The sequence below is a fragment of the Delphinapterus leucas genome, chromosome 7 (genome assembly GCF_059928025.1).
Source record: "Delphinapterus leucas isolate spDelLeu-1000000601 "Yukka" chromosome 7, BTC_Dleu_Yukka2, whole genome shotgun sequence".
In the NCBI taxonomy this organism is placed as follows: Eukaryota; Metazoa; Chordata; class Mammalia; order Artiodactyla; family Monodontidae; genus Delphinapterus; species Delphinapterus leucas.
The window spans coordinates 90,759,839-90,771,829 of record NC_143135.1 but is presented as its reverse complement, the minus strand read 5'-3'; the positions used below and the strand labels follow the sequence as shown (position 1 = coordinate 90,771,829).

At 43.3% G+C, this 11,991-nt stretch overlaps 1 protein-coding gene across 1 annotated transcript; it reads right to left on the bottom strand.

The window, feature by feature from the left end:
* Positions 1-10,822: 10,822 nt before the first annotated feature.
* Positions 10,823-11,765, bottom strand: CLDN25 (claudin 25). The gene is given in 2 exon segments (XM_022559124.2): positions 10,823-11,424; positions 11,427-11,765. Coding segments are annotated over 2 exon segments (690 nt in total). The 5' UTR covers positions 11,752-11,765; the 3' UTR covers positions 10,823-11,059.
* Between the last annotated feature and the right edge of the window lie 226 nt (positions 11,766-11,991).

Genomic DNA, 11,991 nt, shown 5'->3' with positions numbered 1-11,991 from the left:
CCATCTTTTACAGATATTCAGAGGTGATTTGTGTTTTAAAGCTCACTGCAAAGATCTGTTTCATGGGAAATTAATCACTTTTCTTACCCATTGATTACCTTTTACTATATAAAATTCTAGGCAGTAGCACCATTTGCCTTCTGCTTTTAAATACCTGTCATTACTGATTACTGTGCACAGTTATATAACAACCCTGGGATGAAAACGGGGACTGTGGTTTGCCCAAGGTCATAGGTGTCCTAAGTAGTGGAGCCAGGACACTAACCCTTGGTGTGTCTCACTTCATAGCCTGTGCTATATTAACAACTGCTTGACTGCCCTTGGAAGTCTTGTAAAATCTTTTGCTTTGTACCTTTCCACACTAGTTATTTCCTGATGAGCTTTTGAGAACCTGCAGTTGGTGAAGAAAGGAACAGCTAGCTGTACATCTGTAGTGTTGGATCCACTCAGACCACCATGGCGGGTACTGGTGCTGCCTTAGGTACAGCTTAGTTTCTTTCAGGGTCAGCAAACTGTCTCAAGCTAAGAATGGCTTTACTTATTTAAAGGGTTGTGAAAAAGAAGGATGAGGGGAAGGGATGTTGGGGGTGGGGTGGGAGAAAGAACCAGTGTGACCCTTAACCAGAAATGATTTCAAGAGTTTGGGCAGGGTACTTGACCTCAGCATAAATTCCCTGGAGACTGGGTTTAGCCTTTCCCTGGTTAACTGGAATTGCAATCCTTTTCCATTTGGATTTGTTAATTGGCTCTGTCAAGAACTATGGAGCATATAAACTCATTGTTATCCTACCCACTTCAAGAAAGAGGTGTGAAGTGGATACATAGAACAATTTAAATAATGAATGAAGAAGAGGCAAGGGTTGAATGAAGGGCTGGGATGTAGCAGGGATAAGATAGAAGGGAGAATTAACTGCAGCTGTAGTTTCCTCATTTTCCTTGCTCGGTTTATTATATTTCATTGGATGAATATACCTTACAATTTTTTATGCTAATTGTCACTTGAGTGTCTCCAGTTTTTGGCTGCTACCCATAATGCTACCAGGAACGTTCATGTACATGTCTTTTGATGCGCCCAAGAATGCGTTTCTGTTGGTATGTAATTCTGAGTGGAATTACTGGATCATTAGAATATAGGGGTCATAGGAATAGGTAGATGTAGCTTTATTAGGTTCTACCAAACAGTTTTCCGAAGCAGTTATACCAATTTAAACTCCTACCAGCAGTTTATAAGAGTTCCAGTTGCCCCATATCCTTGTCAAGATTTGATTTTGTCAGTATTTTTAATATAGCCATTCTGGTAGACATGTGATGATATCATTTTGATTTGCACTCCCCTGTGTCAGCTGAAGAAAAATGCACAACCTACAAGTTGCAAGTTATGTTTTATTTAGGGACCTTACTGAGGACTGTGGCCCTGGAGGCATCCTCTCAGATAGCTCTGAGGAACTGTTCCAAAGAGGTAAGGGAGGGGAAAACATGTAGCTGAACATTAAAAGACTACTACTAATCTCAAAAACACCAGACATTTCAAGTTAATGATTTTAGTGCTTTTCTACCTATGAGAAGATGCGAGCCTCATTGAAATTTTTCCTTAGGTATGCACCTTAACTATCTAGGGCCAGTATCCTGTTTTTCTCTGTCCTGAATTCCCCTCAGGGTGCACCATCAGGGCTGGCTGCAGTGGCTGATGGCCTGATGGTGGGCAACATTCCTTTTTTTCCTGGGATGGCAGGCAACATTCTTTTGTCCACATCTGTGTCCTAGGGATGTCCAGCATCTCTTAATATACTTATTGGCCTTTGGCTATTCTGTTTTTTGAAATACGTATTTAAGTCTTTTGCCCACTTTTTTCTTTTTTCTTTTCCTTAGTGATTTATAGGAGTTTTTTGAAAATATAGTCCAGTTATGGAAGCTTTTTTGGTTATATGCATTGCCTATATCTTCTCCCACTCTGGCCTTTCATTTGATGTCTTTGGGTCAAAACAAGTTTTTAATGTTAAGGTTGTCCAGTTTATCAGTCTTTTCCTTCATGGTTAGTGCTACTGTGCCCTCTTGAGGAAATTATTTCCAAGGTCATAAAGATATTCTGTGTTATCTTCCAGAAGTTTCACTGTTTTACCCTTCACATTTAGTGGACTGACCCTCACCATTTATTGAAAACGTTTTGTGTTTCCCAGTGCTATGCCTTTGTCATAAGGTGTCTATGTAGGGTTCTGCTTCTGGGCTCTTTTGTCTGTTCTATTGGCCTGTTGGTCTGCTTGTACCAATATCACATTGTCCTAATTTGTGTAGCTTTATAAGTCTTGATATCTGGTACAATAAATTGTCCAGTTTGGGACATCTTCAATATCATCTTGGCTATTCTTGATTTTTTTATATTTCCATATAAACTTTAGAATCAGTTTGTCAATTTCACACATGCATACACAAATCTCCAGGGATTTTGATGTGGTTTATAGTGACTATAGATAATTTGAAGAGAATTGACATCTGATCTATGAACATTGTGTATACTTTTTATTTAGGTTTTCCTCAGTTTCTGTATAAAGGTCTTCCACCTCTTTCATAAGATTTATTCCTGGATCTTTGATGTTTTTCAACCTATTGTAAATGCTGTGATTTTTTTTAAATTCCATTTTTAATTGTTTGTTGCTGACATCTGGAAACAAATGGATGTTTTTATATCAAGCCTGTAAGAATTACTTATTAATTCCAATAGTTTATCAGGTTTTTTTTAGATCTTCTGTATACACTATGTTATCTGTGAATGATGACTTTTATTTCAAGTCCTTACAACGTTTCTTTTTCTTGACTGGTCACACTAGGACCTCTGATATAATGCTGAATAGAAGTGGTGATAGTGGGTGTCATTATCCGCCCCCCCCCCATATCAGGGAGAAAGTTTTCAGTATTTCACCATACTGTAGGCTTTTTATAAATTCCGTTTATTAGGTAAAGAAAGATTTCTTTTATTCCGAGTTTGAGTTTTTTTTTAAATTATGAATGGGTGTTGAAATTTATCAAATGCTTTTGCTTTATCTATTGAAATGATTACATGGGTCTTTTCCTTTACTCTGTTCATATGTGAATTACATTTAGTAATTTTAAACCAACCATGTTGCCAGAAGAAACTGAATTTGATCGTGATATATTTTTGATATGCATATGGAATTTTTTCATATTTAGGACTTTTGCATGTATATTCATGAAAGAGATTGGCCTTTAATTTTCTTTTCTTGTAATGTTCTTATCAAAGTTTTGGTGTAGATTATTCTGGCCTTATTGCATGAGTTGGGATGTTCTCTCATTTTCTATGCTCTGAAAGAGTTTGTATAAGATAGGATTGTTTCTTCCTTAATTTCTGGCAGAATTCATTGTTGAAGCCATCTGATCCCAGAGTTGTTTTTTTTGTGTGTTTTGAAAAGATGCTTTTAATTATAGATTCAGCTTCTTTTATACATTTAGGGTTTTCAGACTTTTTTTGGTTACTCCTTGTGTCAGTTTTGGAAAATTATTAGAAATTCGTCCAAAAAAAAGAGAAATATGTCCATTATGTCTAAAATTTAAAATTTACTTGGCAAAAAGTTTATAATAACGCCTCGTGTGTGTGTGTGTGTGTGTGTGTGTGTGTGTGTGTTTAATGGCTCCAGGATCTTCGTAATGGCCCCCTTTTCATTACTGATACTGGGTGACACGTATCTTCTTTTCTTTTTGGTTAGTATTTCCAGAGGTTTATTGGTCTTTTCAAACAGCTTTATTTTGTTTTTATTTATTTTTCTCTTGTGTAAGTTTTTTCCTGTCTTTTTTTTTATTTATTTTTGGCCATGCCATGAGGCTTGTGGGATCTTAGTTCCCCGACCAGGGATCGAACCCGTGCCCCCGGCAGTGGAAGCACAGAGTGTAACCACTGGACCTCCAGGGAAGTCCCTTTCCTACCTTTTTAATTCAGAGCTCTTCGGCAGTGATTCCTAACCCTGGTCACCAATCCAGAATCAGCTGTCACTTTAAAAACCCCGGTTGCCAAGGCCTCAACCCTGCAGATATGGACTAATTAGACTTCCCTGGACCCCAGGTGCTTTTATGCTTGGGAAGCATCACAGGTGATTCTGATAAACATACAGTCACAGCTGAGAACTACTTCTTCATAGAACTTCCATGCCTACTAGTAAGGTGGCTTTTACATTGTCCTCAACACACTGAGTTCTGTGGTTTCATAAAGTCTGTAGAATCTTCTGCAATGATAGTTTACAGGCTTTTACGCTTTCTGAGTTAATGTATTATAACTTTGGTGTATTCCTCGTGTTGTGAAGCTCAACTCTGATGGAGATACAGAAAAATACATTTTTTTCTGTGTAATTAACCTTTCTTTTAATTACCGTAAACACATCAGTTCCTTAAAAGTTCGCTCACAGGCTCAGCTTCTCAGCTATTCAGTCATTACACTGCTTTTCCCTGAACCTTTAAAACAATTATCCACATTCTCTTAGGCTATTAAACACTAAATTGACATAGTAATCTACTACAAATCAGAGTGGAACTGCCTTGAGAGATTTACAGGGCACTTTCATGTCCTCCTCCTTTCAGCCCTCTTGTTTGCTGCATTGCCCAATAGGCTGTTGGCTAGTTACCTGATTCCGCAACCTCCTTGTTGTGTGTAACTGATTGGCCATTTACAGACAAGTGAATGGGTCTTATAAGGTAGAGACCTGGTCTCCTCCCTTCTCAGATAAGATAAGCCTGGATTGTTCCTGCTATGAGGAAGACAAGAAATTGTGATATTAAGCAATGAAGCAGGAATATTAACTTTGAGTAGGAGGAGGGGACAGAAACCTTCTAAAGAATTTAGGTGACTTGGGCAACGAAGAGTAGCCCCCGCTCGACACAACTAGAGAAAGCCCGCACACAGCAGCGAAGACCCAGTGCAGACAAAGACAAAATAAATTTTTAAAAGAAGAATTTAGGTCACTTGAATTGATAAGCTGCTACATAAGTACTGAGGGATTGCCAAGAGTGTGTGCTGGTCCTTGTATTAATCATGTTCATGGAGGTACGATCAGTTTTCTATCTAGAGCCCTAACGGTGGGCTAGAGGTATCACTCATGTCAAAGATGGTCTTCCCAAATGAGCATTTAGATTTTAACAGTAAGGATGGAACCCCCAATGATGACCCAGGAGTAGCATCATCATTCACTAAGTCATCTTGACCGTCTCTACTTAGGGAATAACCAGACCTCATTCATGAGGTGAACAGTTTTACAGCTTTCCTGATTTATAAACCACTGCTGAATCAGTGTGTCTCATGAAGTTGTAGTTCATGGAAAGAATATTGGCATCGTTAGCTAACAACTGAGTTCCAATACTGGCTAAACCTACTTTCCTGGTCTATAAAACCAAAAAATCCTTAACCTTGCCGTTATGTTCTAAGGGTTAAAAGAAACAATAGATGCAGCAATGACTTGGTGTAAAGTATTGTTAGCTGCAGGTCTCGTGTGGAAATGTCTTGTGGGGCAAGGTCTTTAAGGCTTCTCCTTGGCCTATGTAGGGCTCACAGGTGGATGCTAAATAACTGGGACGTAATGTAGACATCCAGGGTGCTGTAGGTCTCTGGCAAGCGGATGTGATCATATTTTAGCCAGTCTGACTGGAAGAGAGGTGCTGAAGGGATCCGGGCCTATGCTGGATAGAAAAATTACAGTTATCTCCTGTCGGGTTCTTTTCTTGCTTTGGGTATATTTTTTCTTTAATCATTTTATTGAATGGCCTAAACTTGATAGGGAACAGTGAGTCAATAGCTTTCTTTTTGTTTCCATGGCTACCTTCCAGTATGATCCTTTGGCTGTCCTTTCCCTGAGAACTTTATTGTCCCGTTTGATTATGGAAAGAATAATTTTCATGTATTACAGCGTCTGGTCCAGTCTAGATCAAAAGTTCACTCTCATCCATTTGCTTCAGTGCTTCTCCCCTCATCTTAGTCCAGGCCTCAGCCTGAAGTTCGGGGGCTAGCAGTAAGGAAGGAGCCGTGGGATGTTTTTCTACTCCCCTGCTCCGTTCCCCTCCTAACCCCCAGCTCTGGCAGCCCTAGAGCCTGGGGGAGGAGAGTTTATAGCAGAAGAAGGCAAAGGGCAGTGTTTACTTTTTTGTTTGGTTGGTTGGTTGGTTGGGTTTTTTTGTTGTGTTTTTTTTGCGGTACGCGGGCCTCTCACTGCTGTGGCCTCTCCCGTTGCGGAGCACAGGCTCCGGACGCGCAGGCTCACCGGCCATGGCTCACGGGCCCAGCTGCTCCGCGGCATGTGGGATCTTCCCGGACCGGGGCACGAACCAGCTCCCCCTACATCGGCAGGTGGACTCTCAACCACTGCGCCACCAGGGAAGCCCCAGTGTTTACTTTTTAAAGAAATAGTTTTGTTTCTAATACACTCTTGTTCTTTGTTATGGCAAGAATCCAATTACTAGCTCTTGGGTGGGGTATTTTATGGGTTCTTCAGAGAGCTCTGTAGAAAACTTCCAGATCATTCCCTGATATGGCTTTTGGACTTCCTGGCTGGCCTCTTTCAGTCCCTCTCAGCTCCTGCTCTAGTCATTCACACCGTCCAGCAGTGCTCTAGGACAGTGTCACCCAGACTGCCTGCCCCAGCACCCATCTGGGCTACAGAAAGCTTACCATCCTTGCCCCAGTAAAAGGCAGAAGGGCGGGTGCTGCCCCACTCGAGCCAGCCCCCTGCTGCAGGCTGCTCCGGTGGTGGTCAGGCACCCTCCTCTGTGCCTCCATAGCCCAGGAGTTTCCGCAGCTCAGCACAGGTGTGATGGGTGTGTTTCAGATACCCATCTTCCCTGCTGGGAACAGCTCCATCTGTGATTGGCTCTTCTGAGGTCCATCTCCACCCCACTCCTCACAGGGAAGGGTAGAGACACCACAGTCCTCCCAACTGTTACGAATTCCCTTCCGGGAAGCCTCCCTAATGAGTCTGGGTGTTTCTCTTATGTAGGTGTTGGGTGTGAAGGCTGACCACCAGTTTGGTTACTTCTTAGCAGCAGTGTGGTGAGCCCCTGTCTTTAGAACCCAGGGCATGTATCACCCATGGGATTTGGCTTTGAGGCACTATTCAAAATTCTGGGCAACAACAAAACAGTCTGTACACATACTATAAATGTGGCAAGGTAGCAAGAACAACTGGCTTAAAAAAATAAATCCATCAGTTAGTAGAGTAGAATGTGATCCCAGCTTCTTTCAGTTCCATATCAGAGGCCAGTGACTGCAAACATTTCCCTAACTCTGAGTTTTGTATTATCCTAACCCTCCCTGGCTGCTAAGACACGTCTCCTGTCCAGAAGCCCATAAAACTATTTCTTACTTTCCTCCCATCCCAAAATGTGTCTAACCCTTGGGGCTTTTCCCTTAGAGCTAGTCTCAGAGGCTCAGAAGGGTAACAGATGAATGTTTTGATAGGGACCTTCTGGAATGCCTTCTCTGCTAATGATGAAATGTTCAGACCCAAAGGAAGGCCGGAGGAGAAGACAGCACCGAACATACCAAATTCTAACTGCATCACGTTTGGCGAGTCCCCGGGTTATTTTCTTACGATGCTTTGCACATAATAAAAGCTTTTGCCTTGGAACGTCGATTGATTGATGTCCCTTTCTGTTCCTAATACATATGACAACACACCTCTCCATGTGTAACCACAATAAAGAAATGTTTTTGATGTTAATTTGCCACAAATGCATGAGAAAAGGCTGAACTGAAGCTAAGATTTAATTCGTTCTATTTTTATTTCTCATTCTTTTCCCTACAACGCAGGTAGATAAAAACAGTGGCGGTTTTTGGTGAAAAGCATCTTATTCCTCAGACTCTTTCTATAAAAGTAGATTCTGGCCAGAATGCAGATCACTTTTCCTTCAGGGGTAGATTCTGGCCAGAATGCAGATCACCTTTCCTTCAGGGGATGACATGCTATTGACTGCTTGGGAATCAGTCAACAGTCCCTGCCCCACTCCTGTCGTGTTAAGAAATGCCTTTGGGGACTTCCTTGGCGGTCCTGTGGGTAAGACTCCGAGCTCCCAATGCAGGGGGCCCGGGTTCGATCCCTGGTCCAGGAACTAGATCCCACATGCATGCTGAAACTAAGTAGTCCACATGCTGCAACTAAAAGATCCTGCGTGCCGCAAGTAAGACCTACCGCAGCCAAAATAATAAGTAAATATTTAAAAAATGCAGACCTTGGGGGGCTTCCCTGGTGGCGCAGTGGTTGAGAGTCCGCCTGCCGATGCAGGGGAAGCTGGTTCGTGCCCCGGTCCGGGAAGATCCCACATGCCGCGGAGCGGCTGGGCCCGTGAGCCATGGCCGGTGAGTCTGCGCGTCCGGAGCCTGTGCTCCACAACGGGAGAGGCCGCAGCAGTGAGAGGCCCGCGTAACGCAAAAAAAAAAAAAAAAAAAAAGCAGACCTTTAAAAAAATTTTTTCAATGCCTTTGTGTCCTTTATAAAGGAGAGTTAGGAAAACAGGCTATTTTTTTTCTTAATAAATCTTTAGTTTGTGTCCAGTTTCTTTGCAGAGGAAGCCATAATCACATGCTGATGAAAAATACCATCAGCGCCTGCACACGTGGGATTAGGATGAGGGCTGCAGGTCACCAGCAGGACCAGGTGAGCCACCTGGCAAAACAGATCCTGTTTAGACCTCAACAAACGCACAGAGCACAAGATTTTTCTTTTAGGTCTTTGTTTTTTTCTTCTGCTTGGGTGCTAGTTTTTCCTTTGGTCTGGTGGATTGTCTCAGTCACCCATCCCCATGAAGCAACAGGATGGGGTGGGTGACAAAAGCCTGCCATGGCATCCAAGCCTTGGATTCAAGTCTCATCCAGCTAATTACTCACCGTGGGCATGTTGCCTAAATTCTTCATTTTCTCATTAGCAAAACAAATAACATCTGTTCTCCCAATCTCAAAAAAAAAAAAAAAACCTCAATATAACAGTAAATAAAACACAAGATATGTGAAAGTACGTTGTCATCTCTTAAACCCTACACAACTGTGTGGTAGGGATACGGCCCAGGGACAAGGTGTTAGGAAAGGTGGAGCAGGCTACTGTTTCGGTCAGCTGACCTCCTGTTCCTGGCCTCATGCTTGGCTTCCCTTGGTTCTGAGAACAGAGACAACATGCTCCTTCCTACTTCACCAGCCTTGTCTTTTACTTTTTTCTCTCTCTATCTAGAATTGCTATCCATCCTTTAGCTTGTAGGCAGTTATCATTTCCTTAGGGTACCCGCTCATTTAACCTGACTAGGTTAAATTGTTCCTATTGCATGATCTTATAGAACCATGTACCTTTCAGGATTTGTAAAGTTTGTCACAACTACAATTTGCATTGATGTGATTTCCCATTAATATCTGTCTCCCCTAATTGCCTATATGAGGGGCAGGGATACATTTTGTCCTACCGTTTTATTTCTGGTTGCTAGCACAATGCCTAGCACGTGGTAGGTGCTCAATAAGTATTTGTTCAAAGAGTGAATAAACGGCCAGATGGAGGAATAACAAAATGAGTCCTTCTTGTAGATCCTATGGGATCCAAGGATCACTCTTGGATATTTGAGCTTCACCCCTGAATGAAACTTGGCCTAAAGATCCTTGAAACATAATCAAGAAGGGGTAGTTGATAAAATGGGCATTGGAACCAGAGAAGGCCGGAATACAAATTTGATGCAAACTGCTCTTTTATACTCAAAAATTTATTTACCTAAGAGTCATTTGGATTTGTGTATGTCAAGTGGACATATACAAAAGGACATACTGGGAAAGGAGCTTTCTGGAGAAACTGTGACTCCTAGAGGATGCTATTCTGGGTGAGAAGGTAACTGAGTCAGGTGCTGAAGACGAAGTTGCACCTGAGCAGACTCATTTCCTCAGGAAAAAAAAAGAAAGGAACTGGCCTGGGCTATGCCGGCAAACTTGTTTATTCTCGTGTTGGTGCGTGCGTATTCTGTGGTGGCTACCTCAAGATGCCAGGGCTATGCCGATGTTATTTAATTGAGAAGGAGAGGCATCTGAACACAAGCAGTACAGCCTCAAGGCAAAGCACAGTACCAGCGTGTGGAGGGAGGGAGCTCCTCAGTCCTGCGAGCAAAAGGTGCCTCTGAACTCGGAAAAGGGGCATATCTGGGGACACTGGGAACCATCACCCTTAGTTGTTCTCCTGTGGGAATTGTTGACGGGGTCAGTGGTGACTCTCAACTGATTAAGGCAGCGGGAGGCAGATGGTAGCCAGAGGACCAGGGTGGACACGCAGGGTAGTTTCAGCTGATGGGCAGGTTTATGAGCAAGCGGGAGGCTCCTCCTTGAGGACTTGCAGAAATGCCTGAGGAAGACCTGGCCCAGGCGGTCAGGAAGCAAAGGAACTTGGGTCACTGTTGTGAAAGGGACTTTACTGGTTGCCACAGCCTAGGTAGTTCTGCTGACATTTAGGTTAAAATTTAAGGGATTTATAATGTGATTTTGCATATGGTAAAAGACATTTCCGAGTAGCTGATAATTCTCTCCACATGTATGCCCACATTGGGCAGTCCTTGGGTACAGCCACAAGGACTGATATATTGTGAAGCTCCCTTTCAAATCGTGCACCCGAGACTGAAAATGAACCCAAGGAGGGTCCCTGTCCTGAGGTGATATAATATCACCAGTAATTCATTTTCATTTGCAAAGGCATATCTTTAGCTTTTCTGTCTTCATATCCAGTAAGACTAGGTTTTCTAGGTTGAACGCTATTTTGTAATATGTTTTCCCTAGTAATAAAAGAATCAAGTATATAATTAATGTTATGAGTTTAAAAGTATTTTATGTAAATAAAATCTAAATCAGATAAACATGTCTTTAGAAACTGTGCCTTGATTTTTCATTCTGAAATTAGGATCACCATATCACCAAGATAGTCAAATTCTTGAACAAATGAGACAGTGACTACCACCTCTAAAATGAGGCAAGCAAATATAGAGTGATGGAGGATAAGGAAGAGAGAGGATTCTCCTGACATTCCTCTGTTCCATAGATTTCTTGGCAAAGCTTGTCCTAGATGAACAGGGTCCTAGGTCTTGGCATTAGGTGGACCGAGTGATCGGACTCCTCCGCTCGAGCACAGGATGGTGGGGCTGCTGTAGGGACAGCCATCTGGACAGAGGGCACATCTTCTTTTCCCAGGCAGGCCGAGGAGATAAGGAGTAACCCACCAAGGGCCAGGAAAACATCAGCAGCCCAGCCCAGCTAGAGGGCATCTCCAAACTCCCACCAAGGCACAATCTCAGGGACGCTGTCATCCCAGAAGTCTTGGATTGTGGCGCAGGCCACCCAGGAGACTGGAAAGAGGGGAGTGGCCAAAGCTGATGCCTCCAAAGTCCCTCCCAGGAGGCAAAGCCACCTCTGGAATACCCATCTGATCCTTGAAACTGGAAGCATTGGGCCCCAAAACCAGAGAGCAGAAGCCGCAGTAGTCCCAGCCCATGGGAGGCTACCATGAGGATGCGGGATGCCTGGAGCTCCAGGGGCAGAGACGAGAAGGACTCAAAGGCCTTACACACAGTGGCAACTTCCTCCTGATCTAGGCAGACCTCCCAAAGTCCTATGATCCAGGTCTCCATTTCATTCAGCTCCAGACTGAGAGTTTTCCATTGGGGCAGGATGGTGGTGACACATGAACAGACCCAGCCAAGCAGAGAGAGGAGCAGTCCCCCAAGCTGGGCTTTCCCACGGAAACTCCAGGCCATGGTTGCTCCCACCACAGAGGAAAGGCAGAAAGAAAAGGAGGACAGGCGGCTTGGTGGCTGATGAGCAGGCAGGGCTCTTGGGGAGCTGAGTGGAGTCCACTCAGCAGCTGAGGCAGGCGCCAGGAACTTGGCAAACTTTGGGTGTAGGGGGTGTGCCCAAGATTGGATGTGGGTGTGGATCCTGGGGGAGGGTCCCATGAGAGGCAAAAAAGCCAGACAGTAAGCCATCAATACATATTT